The sequence below is a fragment of the Dipodomys merriami genome, unplaced genomic scaffold, assembly GCF_024711535.1.
Source record: "Dipodomys merriami isolate MVZ:Mamm:240054 unplaced genomic scaffold, mDipMer1.0.p SCAF_512, whole genome shotgun sequence".
Classification (NCBI taxonomy): domain Eukaryota; kingdom Metazoa; phylum Chordata; class Mammalia; order Rodentia; family Heteromyidae; genus Dipodomys; species Dipodomys merriami.
In genome coordinates this window covers 686,580-711,444 of record NW_027206083.1, presented here as the reverse complement: position 1 = coordinate 711,444, position 24,865 = coordinate 686,580, and the positions used below count along the sequence as shown (strand labels likewise).

General features: G+C 40.8%; 1 protein-coding gene across 24 annotated transcripts in view; it reads left to right on the top strand.

The window, feature by feature from the left end:
• LOC138810943 (hepatoma-derived growth factor-related protein 2-like) overlaps positions 1-24,865 on the top strand; it is a 289,960-nt gene that overhangs the window by 54,603 nt on the left and 210,492 nt on the right. Inside the window, exons 2-6 of one of the 24 annotated variants that reach the window (XR_011367276.1) lie at positions 8,651-8,727; positions 17,590-17,728; positions 19,338-19,631; positions 20,026-20,073; positions 21,422-21,504. The exons of 22 other annotated variants lie outside the window; for them this stretch is intronic. Coding sequence is in view for 1 of the 2 variants with exons in the window: in XM_069998352.1 (XP_069854453.1) it covers positions 8,651-8,727; positions 17,590-17,728; positions 19,338-19,631; positions 20,026-20,070 (555 nt within the window). In the remaining variant the exon portion in view is untranslated. One more of the 24 variants, XM_069998352.1, reaches the window with a different exon arrangement.

Genomic DNA, 24,865 nt, shown 5'->3' with positions numbered 1-24,865 from the left:
GTTCAAGCCCTAGGGTCAAAATCAAACAAGGAAAGAAAAGACAAAGGGACTTCTGAAAGACACATCAGAAATTACTACTAGCTGCTATTAATATGTATGTGGCAGAAACTACATTCTTTCTTCACAAATAAAGAACCAGTGAGTGGGGCTGGGAAGGTGGCTCAGTAGTAGAGTGCTTGCTTTGCATGCATGAGGCCCTGGGTTTGATTTCTCAGCACCACATAAGCAGAAAAAGTTGGAAGTGGGGCTGTGGCTCAAGTGGTAGAGCACTAGACTTGAGCAGAAGAGCTGAGGGACAGTGCCAGTTCAGGCCCCACAGCCAACAAAAACAAACAAATAAATAATGAGGTTTGGAGGTATGGATCAGTGACAGAGCATAGTATACACAAGATCCTGAGTTCAATATTCACCACAAGGGCAAAAAAGTGGGGAAGGAGAAAGAAAAAACCATATGACATAGTAATTTACAAATGTCCATTAGCATGTAAGAAGAGAAACAGCCAGGCCCCAGTGGCTCACACCTGTAATCCTAGCTAAGGATCATGGTTCAAAGCCAGCAGGGGCAGAAACGTCCCTGAGACACTTATCTCCAATTAACCACTCAAAAAAACAGAAGTGTTGCTGTGACTCAGAGGTAGAGTGCTAGCCTTGAGAAAAAAAATGCTCAGGGACAGCACCCAGGCCCTGAGTTCATGCCCCGCAATAGACAAAAATTTAAAAAGAAAAAAAATCACCTTATTTATAAATTTAAGGTAACTCTAATATTTTGTTCCAGCTTCATTCCATTACTCCCTGCCCATTCCCTCACCTTTCATAATACTAAAGTAGTTAGCACTGGATCCTCTTTTGTGTTAGTTTTTTTCCTTGTTTGGTTCAAATCCATCCAGATCGTTTTCATTTTCTATACACAGGCATTCTCCCTTTTTTTTCAGGTTGTAAATAATTCTAAATAGTTGTTCCTTCTCTATTCCTTGATCTCTCCAAATAATTCTGGCTTTATAGGTTACTTTAATGTCCACTGTGTTTCTTTGGATCTTTATATCAATACGCTCTACTGATGTCTCCAATGAAGTTAATTGATTCAGCTTCCATTTTTGTGATCAAACTTCAATAATAATACTCACATCTTGGAATCAGAAATGGTCTCAAGATGGGTTTCTGACATTGGGGGGCTAATTTAGGTAAGTCTAACTATAGTGAAGATCCTGCAGCAAGTAATCCACTAGTAATCCACAATACACAGCAGGACCACAGATAATTAAATTATCATGCAAAGCTGTTTAAGATGAAGTGCCATTTGAAACCAAACAGTTAGAAAATGAAGTAGAAAAGCAACTCACCATTATTGCATTATCTTTGCCAAAAGACTAAATATTACTAAACAATTTGCAAAAACAATCTCAGGGATTCAGGAACACAGCTCAAGACAGACAAAAAGTCAGGTACTAGTAACTTAAATCTATAGTCCTAGCTACTCAGGAGGCTGAAACTTGAAGGAAAAGTCTTCAATTAACCGGCAAAAAGCCAGAATTAAAGGTGAGGCTTAAGTAGCAGAGTGTCCAGCTATGAGCAAGCAAGCCAAAGAAGAGTGAGAAGCTCTAATTTCAAGCCTCAGTACTAGAAGATACTCAGAAAACTCAGAGAATTTCCATGGTGGCTTTTAAAGAATCTCTTATATCCTGTAGCCCTAGAACATACAAGTTCAAGAACCAGACTCTAATTATGCTGAACACTGAATTATCTTTAATGGTGAGTCTAACCAAGTTTCTCCTAAAAAGTTTCAATTTGGAGATAATTAGGAAATAAAGGACCTTGGTTGAGAGCTTTCAGAATTACATAAACCTAAAAATTGTGAACCCCAAGTATCTCCAAAATAATTTTTACCCATCCCTCCTCTTTGAAGTAACTAGCCTTCTACTGCTCAAAGATTTATTCATGACTACAAGAAGGAGCTGACTTATGAGTATTTCCAAAATCCACCTGCACTGCTGCCATTAAAAACTTACTCAAGGGCTAGGAAGTTGGCTCAGTGGTAGAGCACTTGCCTTGCATGCCTGAGGCCCTCGGTTCGATTCCTCAGCACCACATAAGCAAAAAAAGAAAAAGAAAAAACCTGGAAGTGGCGCTGTGACTCAAGTGGTAGAGCGCTAGCCTTGAGCTGAAGAGCTGAGGGACAGTGCCCAAGCCCAGAGTTCAGGCCCCATGACCTGACCCCCCAAAAAAACTTACTCAAATCTCAGTTTCTATAGGAGAAATGCACAGCTGACACTAGAGATAACAACATATATAACAAAAGAATTACATGCTTTTTTTTTTTTTTTTTTTTTTTTTTTGGTCATGGGGCTTGAAATTCAGGCTTCATCACTATCCCTCAGCTCTTCAGCTCAAGGATAACGCTCTACCACTTGAGCCACAGCGCCACTTCTGATTTTCTAGTGGTTTATTGCAGATAAGAGTCTCACAAACTTTCCTGCTCCAGCTGGCTTTGAACCTCAACCTTCAGATCTAGCCTGCTGAGTAGCTAGATTACAGGAGTGAAACATCAGTGCCAGGCATGAGTACATTTCTTATCAAACATTGTTACCTCCTCCTTTGTTTTTTCCCTGCCATCCCTTCCCTCCCATCTCCACAACTACATCCCTCCCTGCCCCATTTAAAAAAATTTTTTTTTAACCTACTGGTCAAAGCCCTCATTGTTTTTTTGTGTTTTTGGGGGTATAACTGGTCCTGGGGCTTAAATTTAGGGCCTGGGCATCTCCCTTTACTATTTTTGTTCAACGCTAGTGCTGTACCAATTTAGCCACAGCTCCACTTCCTACATGTCACTGGTTAATTGGAGATAGAGTCTCACAGGATTTCCTGCTCTGGGTACCTTCCAATGGAGATTTCCAACACTCAGTCTGCTGAGAAGCTAGCATTATAGGCACCCAGGTTCTGATTGCTTTTTGATATTCACGGTGGAAAACTTACACTGACTTTATCACGCCTCTGACTGAACTGGATCTTTGATTACTATTCTTACAAAAACTTATTATTATTATTATAAAGGTGAGGTACAGAGGAATTACAGTTACAATAAGTTAGGAAAAGAGTACTTTTTTGTTGTTGTTCATTGTGGGGCTTGAACTCTGTCCCTCAGCTCTTCAGCTCAAGGCTAGCACTCTACCACTTAAGCCACAGTGCCACTTCCAATTTTTTCTGTTTATGTGGTGTTGAGGAATTGAATCCAGGGACTCATGCATGCGAGGCAAGCACTCTACCACTGAGCCACCTTCCCAGCCCCCCAAGAGGATATTTCTTTTGGACAATGTCACCTCTTCCCTCTCTCTGTTTTTCCATCCTGTCCTCACTCACAAGTTATATAGTTCACTTTTCAACATAGTGAATACCACTGTTGCATTTGTTCACTAATGTTCTTTATTTTTATTATATTTCCCTATATTTTTGCTAATTCTCACTATGTTTACATCAGATTTAAAACATCACATGAAATGTCTATACGTATTATATATAATATATATTATATATAGAATATATAATTATATAATTATAAAATCACAAAGTGTAAGGTATGTTAGTACTATTGTGTATTAAGATGAATAATTATATTAAAATATAAAGGAAGGGATTGTCGTTAATTTTGGGGTAGTACAGGACTGGGGTTTGAACTCAGTGCATGTATTAGGTCAGTGTTCTACCACTTGAGCCAATACAATGCAAAATATTTTCATTAAAATGAATGTATTTGTCCTAAAAGAAAAATCAGTGCTTTGAAAGGGTTAACATCTTAGTACATGAAAAATTCATAAAGATAAAATATCCTCATGCATGTGTCTTTGTTCCTGAGAATTGAATGTAGAGCTCTATCACTGAGCTATATTCTTAATCCTCTATATACCTTTTTTTTTTTTTTTTTTTTTTGGTCGGTCATGGGGCTTGAACTCTGGGCCTGGGCACTGTCCCTCAGCTCTTCAGCTCAAGGTTAGAGCTCTACCACTCCACTTGAGCTGCAGTGCCACTTCCAGTTTTCTGGTGGTTTATTTGAGGTAAGAGTTTCACGGACTTGCCAGCCTGGGCTGGCTTTGGACCACGATCCTCAGATCTCAGCCTCCTGAGTAGCTAGGATTACAGGCGTGAGTCCGGGCAACCATCTATATTCTTTAATACAGGGTCTCACTGAGTTGCCTAGGCTGGCTTCCAATTCCTGATCCTTCTACCTTCACCTCTATGATAGCTGGGATTATAGACAAGCACTCCGACCTTCTATGCCTTATCTTTCCATCAGGGTTCATCACCTGCTTCTTCTCATCCATTTAAATATTTGGTAGAAAAATTGATTATCTGCCAAGTATAGGCAATGCATAAGATGATGTCTACTTCTAAGTAGTTTACAACTGCCAAGAAAGATTGTAAATAGGCGCCACTGGAAGATGAAGCTGAGCCTTTCCAGATAGGATTTTTGGCCTGAGTCATTTCAGAAAGAGTTAAACAGAATGATCTGCTGGTGGAAAACAAGCTAGGGAGTGGTTCCATTGTAGGTGAAATGACCCAAGTAGGAGTTTGTATGTTTAAAATTTAGTGAACCATTACCATTTCTTTAATTTTTTGAGTAAGATACAAAATACCAATGGAATCTAATGCAGATGATCAATTCTTGAGTGTCAGCTATGATGAAGTTGTTTTACACTTTTTGCTTACAAAAGGATTACAAATTGCAGTTCATGAGACTTTCTGAATTTAGTTCAGGGAAAGGTCTTTTTCTTTTTCTTTTTTTTTTTTAAATCAATTTATGGTGGGATTCAGGTCCTCAGAACCCAGGAATATTGAGATCTATTAATTAGGTACAGTCAAAACCCTTTTTTCAAAATATAACTGTGATGTTCCAAAGTTGTTTTATTTTCAAACTATTTGATACTTAATTTTCTTTAAAAAGACAGTTCTTAAAAATAAATCACAGTTCTAGTTATGGTACCTAGGAAGAGGAGGTGGGGGAATACCCATTAGATAGAGAATCATGGAGTGAGAAGCTAAGTATTTCCCAAGTATTAAAAGATCACTTTGGGGTCTGGGAAGGTGGCTCAGTGGTAGAGCGTTTGCCTTGCATGCATGAGACCCTGGGTTCGATTCCTCAGCACCACATAAGCACAAAGAAAAAAACCAGAAGTGGTGCTGTGGCTCAAGTGGTAGAGCACTAGCCTTGAGCTGAAGAGCTGGGGGACAGCGCCCAGGCCCAGAGTTCAGGCCCCACGACCGGACCCAAAAAAAAAAAAAACAACAAAGATCACTTTGTTCATTGATTTTGTTTTATATTTATATATTTTCATGAAAACAATGTGTACAGTAGTGTGCCCAAATCTGCAGTATGTGGCTTGATGGACTTTTCCAATGTGCCTTGATCCCTTCTCCTTCCAGGTCTTTATCAATTTCAGTTTGTTTCCTTTTTTCCCCTAGTCTACTTTTTCAGTAGAGTCTTACTAGAATAATCCTTAATATAATAATCCTTTGGTATTTTAAGCTAGCAGTTCCCTTTAGGAAAATCTGTTTAACTCTTTTGTATATGCTTTGACTTTGAAACATTGCAAGCTTCTTGTCCCTGTGCTCTTGAGCTCAAGGCGAGCACTCTGCCACTTGAGCTATAGCGCCACTTCCAGTTTTCTAGTGATTTTATCTGAGATAAGAGTCTCACCAACTTTCCTGCCTGGGCTGGCTTTGAACCTCGATCCTCAGCCTCCTGAGTAGCTAGGATTACAGGCCACTGTCACCGGCACTAGTGGTAGTTTAAAAATAAGATTTTGTTATTATTAAAGTGTTTTGTACAGGGGTTACCATTTCATAAGTAATGAGTACATTTCTGTTTTGGAACTTTGCCACCTCTTCCTATTAGCAGTACTTTTGAAAATAACTTAAAATATTTGCCTACACGTAGTAAGCGTTTGAACAAACTCTTAAAGCTGTTTACTAGCAGAAAGAAGCATATGAACCAACATAATAGTATAAGGATGGAGGGGACAAGTAGAGAAATTAAGGTTCTTAGAACTATTGGATGATTATTCTGTTATTGTCTGAAACCCTCATTATTATAGATTATGAGTCCAGATTTTCTATTCTGTAATGCTTATACAGATAGATACTAGGGTCAGCTCTTGTATTTGCAGTCAACTTGTTTTCTAATTAAAATGTTTTGTATTTGTCCTCCTCTCTGAGATTGGGACTCAGACCCTGGTAATCTGATACTTTTGCTCATTGGCTTGGTGCTCTACCACCTGAACCACAACTCCAACCCCATGTTTTTGAAATTTCAAATAGAAATGTTATTTAACTCTTGGAACATACTAGTGCTTGGTGGCTTGAAAGATTGAAAACTAATAAAGGAACAGGTAACCCCATGTGATTCAGCCATACAATTGAAGTATGTTTTCATTATACATTTCAGAGTGGGAAGTGTTGCTTTAAACTTTTGTTAATGTCAGCTTTTACATTACTCTGTTTATGCTTTCTAGAATGTCATTTAGAATTGTGAAGTAGATTGACATTCTTTTTTTTAAAATAATTTTTTATTATGAAGATACTGTACAGAGGGGTTACAATCACATGAGCAAAGTAATAAGTACATTTCTTATCAAGCATTATTGCTTCCTCCTTTGTTTTCCCCCGACCATCCCTTCCCTCCCACCTATACAACTTACACCCCCCCCCAAATTGTAAAGTTCGTTTTTCTTTTTTTGGGGGGGGGTCTGGTCATGGGGCCTGAACTCTGGGCCTGGGCACTGTCCCTCAGCTCTTCAGCTCAAGCCTAGCGCTCTACCACTTGAGCCACAGTGCCACTTCCGGCTTTTTTCTTTTTGCTTATGTGGTGCTGAGGAATCGAACACAGGCCTCACGCATGCAAGGCAAGTGCTCTACCACTGAGCCACCTTCCTAGCCCTTAAAGTTTGTTTTTTGACATAGCATCTTGTACATGTCATTGTTGCAATGGGTCAGCCTGTATCCCTGTTTAAACAACTTATTTTTTCCCTTCTGCTTCCCAAATTATACCAACATCAAATACAGTGAAAATGGGTTATACCGTGGGGGAGGGACATAGAAAAAAACAAAAAAAATCACGTGGTACCTTATAAATACGTTACAAACAATAGCAAGAAAGAAAAAAAAAACACTTGATTCCTTAGCTTGGTGTTCATTTCACTTAATATCATCTTATTTGACCTTTTCTGCTTGTCTCAGATATATAGTAGTTATAGCAAATAAGGAAAATCAATGGGACCTATGTTTCTTTGCACCTGGCTTGCTTCACTTACTTTTTTTCTTTTTTTTGGGTTCGGTCGTGGGGCCTCAACTATGGATGGGCCTGGCTGCTGTCCCTCAGCTCTTCAGCTTAAGGCTATCGCTCTACCACTTGAGCCACAGTGCCACTTCCAGCTTTTTTCTTATGTGGTACTGAGGAATCAAACCCAGGGCCTCATGCATACAAGGCAAGCGCTCTACCCCTGAGCCACCTTCCCAGCCCCTAATATAATTTTTTTCCAAGTCTTTCCATTTCCTAACAAATGGGGCAGTGTCATTCTTTCTGATAGAAGCATAGAATTCCATTTTATATATAACACATTTTTTTGATCCATTCATCTACTGAGGGGCATCTCGGTTGGTTCCATATATTAGCTATGGTAAATAATGCTGTAATAAACATAGTTGGGCTGGTAGCTTTTGTATGGTCTTGTTTGTGATCATTTGAGTAAATGCCCAAAAGTGGGATTGCTGGGTCATTGGGGAGCTCTTCATGGAGTCTTTTGAGGAATCTCTATAGTACTTTCCAAAGTGGTTGAACAAGTTTACACTCTCACCAACTATGCAGTAGGGTTCTCTTCTGACCACATCCCCTCCAGCATCTGTTGTTATTAGAGGTCTTGATTATAGCCATTCTAAATGGGGTGAGGTGGTATCTCAACGTTTTTTTGATTTGCATTTCTTCTATGGCTACAGAGGTTGAGCATTTCTTCATGTAGATTTTGACATTCTTTATGTGAAATACTTGGATTAAGATAAGTTTAAGAATTGAGAATTTGAGCCCGGTGCTGGTGGCTCACGCCTGTAATCCTAGCTACTCAGGAGGCTGAGATCTGAGGATCGCGGTTCAAAGCCAGCCCGGGCAGGAGAGACCATGAGACTCCTATCTCCAATAAACCACCAGAAAACCGGAAGTGGCGCTGTAGCTCAAGTGGTAGAGCGCTCGCCTTGAGCTGAAGAGCTGAGGGACAGCGCACAGGCCCAGAGTTCAAGCCCCACGACCGACAAAAAAAAAAAAAAAAAAAGAATTGAGAATTTGGGGATTTGAGGAAGTTAATGGTGGTACATATTCCATGTGTTTTGCTACTGCTAGCATGGCACATAACTTTCTGCAGAGAAATTATAGAAACATGACTGCATAAAAAAAATGACTGAATTAGCTTTGGTTTTGCAACAAAGTGAATTTGAAAAAGACACCTTTGTTTTATGGAACTTCTTAGGTTTCAGAGTGGGGAATAAGATTTGGAACCTGTAAAATGTCTGATTTTATATCTTCAGCTGTCTTGAATATGTTATCAACTTATTCAGATGTGTTGAAGTGTATATGACTGAATGATGGTAGTTTTTTTTTTAATGTTTCTTTTAGGTAGATGAAGTTCCTGATGGAGCTGTAAAACTACCTACAAACAAACTACCCATTTTCTTTTTTGGAACTCATGAGATGTAAGTCCTGTTAGCTTTTAGATGCAAATTAGAAGTTTCAGGATTGTGCATAAAATGAAAAAGTAGAGATTAATTTAAAGAGGAATAGGAAAGAAATACAAAACTTTAAAATTATTTTTGAACTTTAGAATAAATTTTCAAGCTACCTCTTTGTGTTGAGGAAGCACTATGTATCTTTTACTTTTAGATAGTAAAGGCACTGTAGGTTTAATTTTGATTGAAAGTTTAATTTTCTTAATCAGGGAAGGAAGCAAAAGAATGGTGGAAAGTTTGTATGGGAAGTTTTTACAGGACATTCAATATTTCTGTTCAGTAAAATTACATGGACTTTCTTCCCCCCTCCCCCCCCATTCTGGGATTTGAATTCAGTGTCCTGTACTTGGTAGGCAGGTGCTCTACCATTGAGTCATGCCTCTGGCCCAACTAAGTGATTTCTTTTTTTTTTTTTTTGTCAGTCATGGGGCTTGAACTCTGGGCCTAAACTCTGTCCCTGTGCTCTTCAGCTCAAGGCTGGCACTCTACCGCTTAAGCCACAGTGCCACTTCCGGTTTTCTAGTGGTTTATTGGAGCTAAGAGTCTCATGGAGTTTCCTGCCTGGGCTGGCTTTGAACCTCGATCCTTAGATCTCAGCGTCCTGAGTAGCTAGGATTACAGGCGTGAGCCACCAGTGCCTGGCCCAACTAAGTGATTTCCATAAGGATTATCTTATATTATGCTTTAGGCCTTAGGCTATATTGTACGAAATATGAGCAGATGAAATCTGGACAGTTCCTTTGAGTGTACTAGAGGCTTATGGGTAGTAGAGCCACTCTGACTTGTTCTACTGTCCCTAGTGGATATGGGCACAAACTGATTTGGTGAGACAATTTTAATTTTTCAAAAATTAGCTGAAAATTGAGCTGTTACTTTTACATGCATAAGATTTTCTGGGAGCTATCTCATGGGTTTCCAATGATTATATTTGTATATACCTATCATTTAGTAGCCTTCTAAGTACTATATAATTTGACTGGTTTTGAACTTAAAATAATTTCTGTAGCTTAGGCTTGCTTATTTGGGATGAAGAGAAACAAAGCTTGGTATTCCTCTTCTAATTATAATTATTTTCCTAGAAATGGCTACAATGACAATGTCTGATTTAATGTTTCTTAGCAACCAGCTTTCAGTTATTAATGTGTATGTGTGGTACTGAGGTTTGAACTCAGCCTCCTGCTTACTAATCAGTTATCCTTCAGCCCTTTTAAATTCTGGTTGTTTTTGGAAAGGGAGTTGTATTTTTGCCTCAGGCTAGTCTTGGACTACAGTCCTACCTGCCCCTCCAGTAACTAGGATTATACTGCTGTACCATTATCCTAGCTCTCACATAATTTTTTCAACAGTTATGTTTCGCTGTGATAATATACACAAAATGTATACCACTAAGTTGATTTTAATATGAATTTCATTAGATTTTAGCAGTTTCTTGTATTCATGATCATTCCATTCTCTTCAGTTCTAAACAACCACTAATCTACACGGTTGAATCACCATTTCTGGCCATTTCATGTTAGTGGTATTATAAAATACCACAAATTATTATTTTTTTGAAACTTAAAAAAATTGTCTTTAGTTGTACAAAGGGATTTCAATTCAACAAATTGATAAATTTGTAAGTACAATGCATCTTTTTTGTGGGGAGCGGCCTGAACTCTGGGCCTGGGTGCTGTCCCTCAGCTCTTCAGCTCAAGGCTAGCACTCTACCACTTGAGCCACAGTGCCACTTTGGTTTTTTTCTTTTTATGTGATGCTGAGGAATTGAACCCAGGGCCTCATGCATGCAAGGCAAGCGCTCTACCACTGAGCCACCTTCCCAGCCCCTAAAGAAACATTTCTTAGGGCTTATCCAAGACTTTCTGAGTCAGTCTGTAAGCTATGGAGTTCAACAATCTAACAAGCCTTGGGGATGATCCTGAGCCATACCAAATTTACAAATACTGTATTAAATGTAGCTGGCATTAGTTGAATTTTCTTTGGAGGGGAAGGGAGGCAGTTTGGGGCTTGAACTCAGGGCCTGGGCACTGTCCCTTAGCTTTTTTGTTTAAGACTAGCACCCTACAGTCACTAGAGCCACAGCGCTAATTCTTGCTTTTTTATGTGGTACTGAGGAATCAAACCCAAGGCATCATGGCATGCTAGGCACGCACTCTACCACTAAGCTACATTCCCAGTCTCCAATTTTTTATTTTTGTAACTTTAAAAAATTCTTTCTGAGTGGGCTGGAAAGGTGGCTCAGTGGTAGAGCACTTGCCTTGCATGCATGAGGCCGAGGCCCTGGGTTCGATTCCTCATCACCACATAATCAAAAAGAAAAAAGCTGGAAATGGTGCTGTGGCTCAAGTGGAAGAGTGCTAGCCTTGAGCTGAAGAGCTGAGGGACAGCACCCAGGTCCAGAGTTCAGGCCCCATGACCAGACCTCCCTCCCCCCCCAAAAAAAAAAAATTACTTCTGATTTCTCTGATTTTAAGGCATTTTGTAAAATATTCATATACGCGTATGTATATATATATACACATTCTTACAGTTTTATAGGGCACTTATGTAGACCATTGTTACTTCTTTTTTTTCTTTTAACAGTCTTGGAGATCCAATGAGGTCCTAGTTCATACAAGGCAAGTGCTCCTTCAGTGAGCTAAAACCTCCAGCATTAGGTTACTATTTTAAATTTAAAAGTGACTATTCTTTCCCCAACATTAAAAAATGGAGAACTTTTATTTTCAATGCTGAAGATTAAACCTAGGGTCTTGAACTTGCTGAGCAGTGTTACCACTTAGAAGCATATGTAGCCCAAAGTCTGTATTTAAATCACAGCATTACACTGGGTACCTAAACTGATTAGGTATTACTTGGTTAATTAGGTATTAAGATGGTTAAGGGGGAAAAAAAACGAGGCTATTAATAATCAAGAAATTAAGGCCTGGGAAGGTAGCTCAGTGCTAGAGTCCTTGCCTGCATGAGGCCCTGGGTTCCTCAGCACCACTTAAGCACCACCTAAGCAAAAAAAGCTGGAAGTGGCGCTGTGGTTCAAACGGTAGCTAGCCTTGAACTGAAGAGCTGAGGGACAACGCCCAGGCCCAGAGTTCAGGCCCATGACTGACCAAAATAAAGGAAATTAAGATATATTCAAATTTAAAAATACCTGCTTTAAGCTGGGTGCCGGTGGCTCACACCTGTAATCCTAGCTACTCAGGAGGCTGAGATCTGAGAATCGTGGTTCAAAGCCAGCCCAGGCAGGCAAGTCCATGAAAATCTTTTTTTTTGGGGGGGGGAGGGTCAGGTCGTGGGGCCTGAACTCTGGGCTTGGGCGCTGTTCCTCAGCTCTTCAGCTCAAGGCTAGCGCTCTACCAATTGAGCCACAGCGCTACTTCTGGCTTTTTTTCTTTTTGCTTATGTGGTGCTCAGGAATCAAACACAGGGCCTCATGCATTGCAAGGCAAGTGCTCTACCACTAAGCCACCTTCCCAGCCCCAAGTCTGTGAAAATCTTATCTCCAATAAACCACCAAAAAACTGGAAGTGGCACTGTAGCGTAAGTGGTAGAGCTCTAGCCTTGAGTTGAAGAGCTGAGGGACAGCGCCCAAGCTCTGAGTTCAAGCCCCACGACCTCCCCCCCCAAAAAAAAAAAAACTACTTGTTTCATAAAAATTTAGTGGCATTTTTATTTCAAAGTATACTTTAATGTTTTTGATCTTCAGTGTTTTTTGTTTTGTTTTGTTTTTTTGCTAGTCCTAGAGCTTGAACTGAGGGCTGGGGTGTTCTATTCAAGGTTAGCACTCTACCACTTGAGCCATAGATTCATTTCTGGAGGTCAGAGTTCTATAGACTTGCCTGCTGGTCTGGCTTCAAATTGTGGTCCTCAGCTCTCATCCTCTCAGCTTACTTAGTAACCAGGATTATAGGCAGGAGCCACTGGTGCCCAGCTATTATCAGTGTTCTTTTAAGTATACCATTTACATTTGCAAAGTCAGTACCTCCCAAAAGCTTGGAGAGTAAAGTCATGGGTTGATGATGAATTTGCTTTGTAACACTTGACACAGGATTTAATACAAGTAGATTACAGCAGTCACATTTGCCTATTTTATGTGACTTTCAGCAAATTACTTACCTTTGTGTCCTTCTGAATTTGTAAAATAGGGATATCTTCTATCTTAGAACTTTAGGCCACAGCTAAGGTGCTTTCATAAATAATTACTTAAGGGAAGTGAAGGGTAAACAAAGGAGGAGCCTGCAATGCTTGGTAAGAAATGTATGCATTATCCTGCCCATGTAATTGTAGCCCCTCTGTACAGTATGTTCTCAAATAAAATAAAATACAATTAAAAAATAATAATAATAATTACTTAGACTAATGCTAAGTATGTGTTGAATAAAATGCCAGTAAGAATTGTATGGCTTTGAAAGACTTGTTTTGGGAGCAATACTTGCTGGGATTTATAAATTAATAGTAACATTGCATATTTTTTTTCTAAGGCTGTTATTGTAGTGTTACTAAGTTTAGATCAGCTCAGTTTGAATTTTGCTGACTAGTTTTGCTAATTGAGAGAATGTCTTCGAACTCTCCAAACTCTTGAAAATTTAGTCATACTTTGCTGCTTTTGTCTCTTATTAATGTTCAACTTTAGAAACTTAAAAAATACTATATAGTATATGTAGTGTATAGTATGCATATAATTTTTTTTAATTTTTTATTGTGAAGATACTATACAGAGGGTTACAGTTACATGAGCAAGGGAGCGAGTACACTTCCTATTGAGCATTGCTACCCCCTCCATTGTTTTCCCCCTACCATCCTTACCTCCCTACCTTCCCCGAGGTTCTTTTTTTTTTTTAATTGTGATTAAGTGATTACATAATTTCCCAAATTTCACAGTATTTTGGAATAATGATGCTCATTTAAAGTCACAAGTTCATTCTAACTTTCCTGGAGCAAATTGTCTATCACGGTCTATAACATATAACGGTGTACACATATGCATATAATTTTTAATTACTGTAAATTTACAGAGATTTCATAGTTGTATTTTCATACATGCATATAATGTACATTGTTGAAATTATGTTCCTTTTTTTGGGGGGGGGTCAGTTGTGGGACTTGAACTCTGGGCCTGGGCTCTGTCCCTTAGCTCTTCAACTCAAGGCTAATGTTCTGCCACTGGAGCCACAGTGTTACTCCAATTTTTTGCTGATTTATTGGAGATTAGAGTCTCAATAGACTTTTTGGCCTGGGCTGGCTTTGAACTGTAATCCTCAGATCTCAGCCTCCTGAGGATCTGGGATTACAGGCGTAGCCACTGGCACCCAGCTTGTCCTTTCTCCTTCTGCCGGTCGTTTTTCCCCAACATTCTACCTTTTACTGTCATAGCATCTATTTATTTATTGAGCCAAGCCTGGGCCTTCACTCAGGGCTAGGGCACTGTCTCTGATTTCTCTCTCTCTCTCTCTCTCTCTCTCTCTCTCTCTCTCTCTCTCTTTTTTTTTTTTTTTTTTTTTTTTTTTTGCTCATGGCTTGTACTTTACCATCTGAGCTGTAGTTCCACTTCGGAATTTTTGGCAGTTAAAAGTCTCATGATCCTCAGCTCTTACCTTCCCAACATGTTAGGATTACAGGTATGAATCACTCGTGCCTGACTTGTTATAAAATTTTACTTACCTTCCCAACATGTTAGGATTACAGGTATGAATCACTCGTGCCTGACTTGTTATAAAATTTTAGTAAACATCCTTTTTCAGATTTGTTTCATATTTTGTGATTTTATAATAGGTAAATGAAGCAGCAAGTTAGAGTTGATAAGTTGAAAATGAAACGTTTTGTTTAGAAAATACTACTTAACAAAGATAAATGACTTGATCTTGATGTCCTTGTCTCTGATAGGCCTTCATATTTTGATTATGGCCCCTTTGGTTTGACTTAAAAGTTCTAAGTTTGGGCTGGGAAGATGGCTCAGTGGTAGAGTGCTTGCCTTGCATGCCTGAGGCCCTAGGTTCGATTCCCTAGTACCACATAAGCAAAAAGAAAAAAGCCGGAAGTGGCACTATGGCTCAAGTGCAGCGCCCAGGCTCAGAGTTCAGGCCCTATGACTGGACCCCAAAAAAAAAAAAAAAAGTTCTAAGTTTGTGGTGACTTTGTGTGGGCTTTCTTATGGGCATCCATACTGTTTAGTAAAAAGGTAAAATCTGAGACATAACTGCTTTTCTATATATTTGCAAAAGAACTTCAATCCACATAAGTTTACTGTTAGATTTGGAATTTACTGCTTAATTTTCTCATTGCTTTTAAAAAGCAAATAATAAAAGGAAAGTTCTACAATTTAACCACTAAAGAGAAAGAATAATATTTTTATATTTTAGAATTTCTAAACCTGTTGTGTTCTGATTTTTTTTCCTCTGAACTTTCACAATTTTCCTTCCTTCATTCCTTCCTTTCTCTCTCCCTTTCCTCTCTCCCTCCCCTCTCTTCTTTCCTTCTTCCCTTTCCTCCCTTCTTTCCTCCCTTTAATCTCTTTCTCGAGCTGGTACCAGCACTTTAACTCAGGGCCTAGGCATTTTCCTTTAGTGTTTTTGTTTTTGGTACAAGGCTGGTGCTCAGCTACTTGAGCCACAGTTTCACTTCTACCTTTTGGATAGTTAATTGCAGATAAGTGTTTCATGGCCTTTTCTGCTTGAGCTGGGTTCTAACCATGAACCTCAGATCTCAGCCTCCTGAATAGCTAGATTACAGGTGTGATCCATGGGTTCCTGGCTTCACAATTTTTTTGTATTTGCTATCAAAATGTAATTAGATTATGTCCTATTTCCATTTTGCATATAAAACACTTTTTGTAGGCCATTTGAAAATGGAACATTTCTAAGAGAAAACCATAGCCACAGCCACCATAAGGTGTTCCTTGGTAACTAGCGGTGCGGTCTCTGGGCTAATTTATGTACTATTCAGGAATCTTAGGGGATTGTATCCCTGTGGACAGTTCTTTTGTTCATCAGCTTTGTTTTTGACTTATCAGTCTTGAGCATATTCTTTACCCCACCTATACTTGGAATTGATTGTGAAGATCAAACACTGAACAGTATATTTACTGTTACAATATTTATTTTATTTTTTTGTGTGTGCTGATGCTGAATATTGAATTCAAGGTCTTATACTCTTGCTTGGCTTTTTCAGTGGCCTGGTGTGTGCTACTACTTGAGCTACACCTGCACTTCCAGGATTTTGCTCGTTAATCGGAGAGTCCCTTGGATTTTCTGCCTGGCTGGCTTCAAACCAACATCAGACTGAGCCTCCTGAGTAGCTAGATTACAGGCATGAGCCACTGGTCCCAGACTCTTAAAATATTGCAGCCTCCTGGCTACTTAGGAGAACTGAGATCTGAGTATCTTGGTTTGAAGCCCAAAGAAAAGTGCTTGGGAATCCCAATTAACCAGCAGAAAAGCAGATTGGAGTGTGTGACTCAAGTGATGGAACACCAGCTGTGAGCAGAAAAAAGACAGCAAGAGTATGAAGCCTTGCCTTGAGTTCAAGCCCTCACTATTGGCACAGAAAAAGTGCTCAAACAATAGATTGATAGATCCATTTAGCAAAATGTATTAAATAATTACTGACATGAAAATCTGTTCATATTTAATTAGAAGTATATAATGATGTTTAAATTAGGTACTTTCTGTTTTTTCACAGTACTAGAGTTTGAGCTTGAGCTTTGAGGCGTTGAGCCTGGTTCGTTTGCTTGGCTGGTTCTCTACCACTTGAACCATGCTTTCAGACCATCTCTTTGCTGTTTATTCAGACTTGGTGATTTTTTTCTCCCCAGCCTGGCTTTGTCCAGTTTGGGGGGGAAGTTTTTTTTTGTTTTGTTTTTTGTTTTTTGTCGTTCATGGGGCTTGAACTATGGGCCTGAAAAGCCTGTTTAATTAAACTGAATGAGACCAGGTGCTGTTGATTCCTGCCTCTAATAGCCACATGAGGTTGAAATCTGAGAATTGAGGTTCTTAGCCAGTCTGGGCTCAAAAGTTCATGAGAATCCCATTTTCAGTAACCAGTGGAGCTATGCCTCAAGTGGTCTAAAGCTGTAGCCTTGGGCACAAAAGTTCAGGGACAGTGCCCAGGCTCTGAGTTCAAGGCCCAGGATCAGTACCAAAAAAAAAGTTTATGTAAATGAGATGGTGTTATGGATCTAGGAACTCATTACTGAATTAATAAAGTATATCAGATTGACATGTAGTTCTGTGGTTTAGTGCTTGACTTGTTTCTGTGAGACCCTGGATGCAATCCTTAGTACTGTAAGCGAAAAAAAACAGTAGTATTTGGAATAAAATATAGCCTACTTTATCCCTACCTCTAAACAGAAAACATTTATTGTTCTGCAAAGAAATGGAACCTAAAAATCTTTTAGAAGCTAGGTGGCTGGTGTTTCACACCTATACTCCTAGCTATTCAGCCTGAGATATGAGGATCAAAATTCTAAGCCAGCCTGGAAGAAAAGTCTGTGTGGCTCTCTTGTGTTCCAAGCTGGAAGTGGAACTATGGCTGTAGTAGAGTGACTGTAGCCTTAAGTAAAAAAGCTAAGCAATAGTGGGAGGCTCTGAGTTCAAGCCAAAATATCTGCATACATACTCCCCCCAAAAAGACTTTTCCAACATTTGTTCTGCCAGTACTTAGAGCCTTCTCATGTCTTGGTGAGATTGTGTTCATTGAAATGAATTCATCAGACTTTATATCCTTGTCTTCCCTTTAATTTGTATTTTATGAAATGCATCCTATAATAGTGTTATTTTAGTAATGTACTATGTATATATTTATTTGAGGTTGCATTGCACTTATTATCTTCTTCTGTTTTAGTGCTTTTTTAGGACCAAAGGATATATTTCCTTACTCAGAAAATAAGGAAAAGTATGGCAAACCAAATAAACAAAAAGGTTTCAATGAAGGCTTATGGGAGATAGATAACAATCCAAAAGTGAAATTTTCAAGTGTACAGGTGAGTCATTGGATATCCACTTAGTTTAGTATTATTTATTCAGTCTTGGAGGAAAAAATACCATCATAGCTATAGGAAAATAAGATGGCATTTAAGAGTCTTAGTAATTTTGGATTAAATTGTGTTCTTATTTATGGAATAAACTTTGACTTTTTATGTCTAGATGAACTACTGAAATTATTATACTGCTAAAGAGACCTCAGAAAACTGAGAAATGCTTGGTTATTTACTCCTAAGAATAAAGTTTAATATATTAGATTTAAAGCCATATGTACTGTCTTTTTTTTCTTTATTTTTTTTTGTCAGTTGTGGGACTTGAACTCTGGGTCTGTGCACCATCCCTGAGCTCTTCAGCTTAATGCTAGAGCTCTACCACTTGAGCCACAGCACCACTTCCAGTTTTCTGGTAGTTAATTGGTGATAGAGTGTCAGGGACTTCCCTTGCCCAGGCTGGCTTTGAATCTCGATCCTCAGATCTCAGCCTCTTGAGTAGCTAGGATTACAGGCGTGAGCCACCAGTGCCTGGTTTCTACTATATTAGCTCTCAGACATTTCCATACATGCATACAAATCGTTGAAAATAAGTTTTATTCTATTTTCATACATGTGTAAAGTACTTAATTTGCCCTCTCCTTGGCCCTCTTCCCTCCTGCTAGTACCTGATCACCCAGAAGAGCCTATATTACTTTCCTTTCATTCATTTTTTTAAGTGAGTATTACACAAAGGAACTTTGCCATGTTATTTCACATATATACATATATGCTATGTTCAGTTCAGGATATTTTTTTGGAGGGGTCAGTTGTGGGGCTTGAACTCTGGGCTTGGGTGCTGTCTCTGCGCTCTTCAGCTCAAGGTGACAGACCAGGGGGTTGTGTGTGTGTGTGTGTGTGTGGTGTGTGCGAGTGTGAGTGTGGGTGGTGTGTGGTGTGTTTGAGCGTGAGTGGTGTGTGTGTGATGTGATTGAGTGTGTGTGGTGTGTGTGTGTGTGATGTGATTGAGCGTGTGTGGTGTGTGTGGTGTGGTATGAGTGTGAGCATGTGGTGTGAGTGTGGTGTATGAATGGTGTGATTGTGAGCAAGCATGTGTGGTGTGTGTGATTGAGTGTGAGTGTGGTGTGTGTGGTGTGATTGAGTGTGAGCGTATAGTGTGTGGTATTTTTGGTGTATGGTGAGTGTGAGTGTGAGTGGTGTGGTATGACTGTGTGATGTGAGTTTGGTATGACTGAGTATGGTGTGAGTGCTGTAGGTGTGGTGTGGTGTGATCGTGTGTGGTGTATGTGAGTGAGCGTGTATGGTGTGTGGTGTGTGGTGTATGAGCGTGTGTGATGTGTGGGTGGTGTGATTTGAGAGCGTGTGTAGTGTGATTGTGAGTGTGAACGTATGTGGTGTGAGTATAATGGGTGGTGTGATTGAATGATAGCGTGTGTGGTGTGTGGTGTGAGTGGTGTATGGTGTGTGAGTGAGCGTGTGTGTGGTGTAATTGAGTGTGAGGGTGTGGTATGTGTGGTGTGATTGAGCATGTGTGGTGTGCGTGGTGTGTGGAGTGTGACTGTGTGTGGTGTGTGTGATTGTGTGTGTGGTGTTAGTGTGAGTCATTCCGTTGTCCTAGGTGCTGGGTGTGAATGTTGCCTTATGCTCCAGGCCGCCCTTCATTGGCTCTCCAGGGAGCAGAGCACAGAGCTTGTGGGTCACCCGCTGCTCTGCGCGGGGCCGGGGTCGTAGGGTCGCTGGGTCAGCGGGGCCAGCAAGGCTGAGGGTTGGCAGGCCCAGCCTGGCCTTGGCTCCCACCCTGACTGCGCCCAACGCCCGCCACTCCATGGCCCCCGCGGTCCTGGAGGCAGAGGTTGGAGGCTCTCAGTTGGAGGCAGTCTGGACCAACTTCACCCTCATCTCAGAGCGACTGGTGAGGAGGGCACCTGGCACGGCAGGGAGGCCGGGTGGGGCCCTGTACCCGGAGGGGGAGCTGCCTGGCCAGGCTCTGGGCCCGCCCGCCCCCCTGGACAGGGCAGCAGGTGCTGCTCCGCAGGTGGCCGCTGGAGGGCGCTGTCTCCCCGGCCTGCAGAGCCGACAGAGGCCTTGTGCAGCCAGGATCCCATTAGTGGTGGAGGGGTGTCTGGTCCAGCGAGAGGGCGGCCCAGGTCAGGGGGTGACTGGCCAGCCGGGAGTGGGGAGGCCCACACGGTGGGGATGGAGGGGTGCGGTGGGAGCAGTGGGGGGCGTAGTGGGGGTGAGGTGTAGGGGGAGGTTCTGGGTGCAGCATGGGAGTTCTGCCCCTGATGACTTTCTTCTCTGCATAGCACCTGATGCCTGGCATTTCCTCAAATCATCTTCACAACACATAGGAGGTGGGCACCTCTGCAGCCCCATCTTTTTACACAAGAAGTTAAGTAATTCAGCGTCAGGTAATCACGTGAACAGGTCTGCCAGAGTTGGAGAACTTCGTCTCTTTGTTCCAAAGGAAATTGGACTATCTGTCTCCAGAATGTGGCTTTGCTCTGTTAAATGGCCCCAGGGCTGGGAAGGTGGCTCAGTGGTAGAGCTCTTGCCTTGCGTGCCTGAGGCCCTGGGTTCGATTCCTCAGCACCACATAAGCAAAAAGAAAAAAGCCGGAAGTGGCACTGTGGCTCAAGTGGTAGAGTGCTAGCCTTGAGCTGAAGGGCTGAGGGACAGCACCCAGGCCCAGAGTTCAGGCCCCATGACTGGACCCCCCCCCCAAAAAAAAATCACCCCAATAAAAGCTGTTGTCTTCACTTGAAAGGTAGGGGAATCAGGAGATACTTTAGGTGGAGCATAAAAGCCTGTGCAAACATAAAAGATCATCATTCTATTGTTGATATATATCCTAGTAAGGACATTTTAAATGCAATGCAAACATAACACAGATTCCCTGCTGATGTTTCTTACTTAGTAATTTGTGAGTTCGACTTCTGAGCAGATCTTCATTGAGACACTTGAGTCATAGAGAAAAATAACACTTGGCTTTGGAGTTCATCAACTTGGAAATTTTTTTTTACATTTTTTTTATTGTGAAAATACTGTACAGAGGGGTTACAATTACATGGGCAAGATAATGAGTACATTTCTTATCAAGCATTGTAGCCTCCTCCTTTGTTTCCCCTACCCATCCCTTCACATCCCCCCCCTTCCCCAATCCTCCCCGCCCCCTCCCCACCGAAGTTGTAAAGTTCGTTTTCGACATGACAACTTGTACTTCTCATTGTCGCAATGGGTCCACCTGTATCCCCGTTTAAATGACTTGTTTTTCCCTTTCCCCTCCACAAATTATACCGACATCAAATACAGTGAAAGCATAGGTTATACTGTGTGGGAAGGACATACAAAGCAACAAAGAAATAATCTTATAAATGCGTTAGAAACAATCGCATGAAAGAAAACATTTGAATACATATCTTAGGGTTTATTTCCCTAACATCACCTCATCTGACCTTTTCTGCTTGACTCAGACATATACTAGATATTGCAAATAAGGGGAACCATGGGACCTATGTTTCTTTGGGCTTGGCTTACTTCACTTAATATAATTTTCAACTTGGAAATTTTATTATTTTACTTTGTGAAGACAAGGCCTTACACACATGGAAATGAGAAACTAATTCGTAAGTGTACAATTAAACAGACACAGTTTGTATGCAAGTGTACACAGATGTATTAACTGAAGTATGGTATTTGCAGGGGAGAATTCGGATGGTAAAATTCCTCAGGAAAACAAACTCATAGTCCAATGAAATGAATACCAGGAAACTGGCACTTTAAAGGTATGAGTAGGTCAAGGGGAGGGAGGGTGGATGAATGAAGAGAGGAAGGCAACCATAATACTTAATATGTATTCTGTGAAACCAAGAATTGAGAACAGGGCTGGTTTTGGGAAGGTTGGGAGAGAATGATGAAGGAGTGGCATGATCAAGGTGCATTGTATTTATAAACTGACGTGTGCCACCACTGATAACAAAACCACAATATAAAAGGTGCAGCGAACACTGGGAGACATTGGCATAGGTGAGAATTACCTGCCTGACCACTGATAGAACCACACAGGTACTTCAATGGGGAAAACCATTTCACAGAAATCATCTCAGGGAGACAGTGAATGTTTTGTCTTTAGGGGGTATGCAATATTTGGATATCATAGAAAGGAAGGATTCGAGGCACGAGCAGGGGTGGTGGGGGAGGAATATGCCCGGTCCCTTCCTGTGCTGATGAGGTGCAGAGGGACAGTAGGGTTGCGGTGGAGGCGTGGGGAGAGGAGGCTAGAGGAGACCTTGAATGTCACATTGAGGACGGGTTTTGTGCTGCAGCAGCAGAGGACTGTCAGGAGCACAGAGGGAAGATTTCCCCGGTGGTGCTGTGGAGGCAGAGACAGGAACCAGAATACTAATTAGGCGTTCATTGCTAATACGCTCATAGGAGGGGTGGCCAAGAGTAGGATATGAGAGATGTGGAAAGTCAGTATGAAAGCACAGCTGAGTTACTCAAAGACAAATTTCCAAGTGGGTAATGAGAAAAAGAGAAACTCTCTGACACAAAAATAGAACAAGGTGAAGGAATTTGGTGGGGGCGGGTGGTTAAGAAGGTGCCTATTTTGAGATAACAAACTTGCTTCTGGATGTAATGAGTTTTGATGTGCTGTTAGAATGTGACGTGTAGACGTCCACATATAAAATTGCCAAGTGCAGATATCTGAATTCTGATGGTGTGAAGCCCTGGAGTGCCAACGTGAACCGTGAAACCAAGAGCTTCTGAAAAATTTAGGCCCCAAACGCTTTGAGATGTCAAACCTCAACCCGTCACTAAATTATTCACATTTGATTTTGTTCTCATAATGAACAGAGCAAAGAATCCGTTTTTTTCTCACAGATTTTTTTTTTGAAGTTGGCAAAAATAATGGATTTTAAAGAAGTCATCAATGATCAGTGAACTTACTTGGTAGATTCTTTTTTTCTTTTTGGTGAGGAATGACTCACATACTAGAAAGTATAAAATCCAGTGGCAAAATATACACATGAGTCCCCCTATACGTACCACTCCCATCAGGAAATGGAACGCTTCCAGCACTCCAAATAGTGCCTTCCTTATAAGTTAAGGTCTCTCCAGGGTGCTACCTTCCAGAATGACTACCACTTTGAACAATATCCACTTAAGTTTTTTTTTGGGGGGGGGTCCGGTAGGAGGGCCTGAACTCTGGGCCTGGGCGCTGTCCCTCAGCTCTTCAGCTCAAGGCTAGCGTTCTACCACTTGAGCCACAGCGCCACCTCTGGTCTTTTTTGCTTATGTGGTGCTGAGGAATCGAACCCAGGGCCTCAGGCATGCAAGGCAAGCACTCTACCACTGAGCCATCTTCCCAGCCCCCACTTAAGTTATTTTTATGCCTTCAGCTCTGTATGAATTGAATCATACAATGATATATCACATACTATATATATAGATCTTGTATCTGTGATAATATATATCTTTGGTTAAGATGCATTTTTCTAGTATAGTTCATGGAAACAAATCTGGAGACGTGGATGCAATTTACACTTATTGAGGAACCATGCCACCCTAGTACATGAGGCCATCGGCCACACATAGGGACTTTGTCTGCATTGGTGTACACACACACACACACACACACACACACACACACACCACAGACATAGGCTGAAGGCCCCTAGGTGAGGTCATGGCAGACTCAGGCACTGGTTATGGCCCAGGTTTTACCCTCTTTTCTCGAGTGGGGGGAAGACTTACAACTCTCATGTGATCATCTTAGGGCAAATGAATATTTTTATTTTACCCCCACTCTTGGGGTAGCGACAGGAAAGTTGTTTAGCCTTTGCAAACTGATTTTTTAATCTAAGTGCTGAAAAGTTAGTTTGCTCTTATAATAGCATAAATAAACACTCTTGGAGCGAGAGCTCAGTTTTATTCTTCCCTCTTCAGCAAAGCATTAAAAACAAAATCACCTCCATTCTAAACACAGAAACCTAGAATTACAGGAAGGACATCTCATTTATTTAATAGTGGTAAGGAAAATACTTTATGGAACAAGGACCAAGGACCTTAGATAAGGGGACTAGAGCCACAGCTACCTGCAGCTGTGCAATGAGTTACAGGCAGGGAGGGAGAGGTGGAGGCCTTGCTATTATGTGCACAGAAACACCTTTCAGTAATCCAGAAGCTCAGGGCTGCCCAGCATGCTTTGTATTAGAGGCTGGGGACACCATATTTCTTTGTATCCTTAGAGTTTCTGTTGCCTTCTGAAACTGATACAATACAAATTGTGTGTGTGTGCATGTATGTATGAAAGAGGAAGCACTTTAGTTCAAATGAGCACTTAATATTCATAATTTCATCTAATTTTAATAAATTATATATGGGAAATACTGAATGGGCCACAAAATATTTTATTATTACTATTTTTTAAAATAAAATGTTTTTCTCCATTTCTTCTGTCCCACCTTCAATTTTTTGTTGCTTTTTTTTCTTATGAGCAAGAATTATATCTTCTCAGATTCTCAAAAATTAATCTGCTTTAAAAGAAGTTAGGGAGAAAAACATTGTTTGAAAAAGAAAACTTAGTCATCCTGTCACCTGAATGCATATTTGTATACTGCTTAGATATTGCTGCTCCAAGTGATTCTGAACAGCTTTTCAAAGGGTGCGTTGGTATGTGGCATTTCAGAGGGAGATATAGCTTAAGTCCACAAAAGGACACATATTAATTGGGGATTTTACTTTATTTTGGCACAGAGTTTTTTTTAAAAAATCACCTGGGTGGATTTTAAGATATAGACAACGTTTCAGATCTGGTTTTGGAAGCCTGATTGAGAAAGTTCTTTCTCCCCAGCATTTAGGACAGCATGTTCTCTCTAAAGAAAGCTGTCTATTTTTCTTTTCTTTGATGGACCTTCAGTTTAGAACAGACACAAAGCTGGGAACACAACCCAAGGCAGAAAAAATTCACTCCTATGTACTGTTGTTCAGGTTGACTGTAGGACACAACCTCAAAGGTTATGGATCGGTGGTGGGGCCTTGTCCCTGCGTGAGCATGTTTTCTGGACTTTGGCTGGAGCTGAATTCCTGACTTCTGAAAGGAGGGATGGGTCTGGGTTTCTAGCGGGAACAGCCAATGGGAAG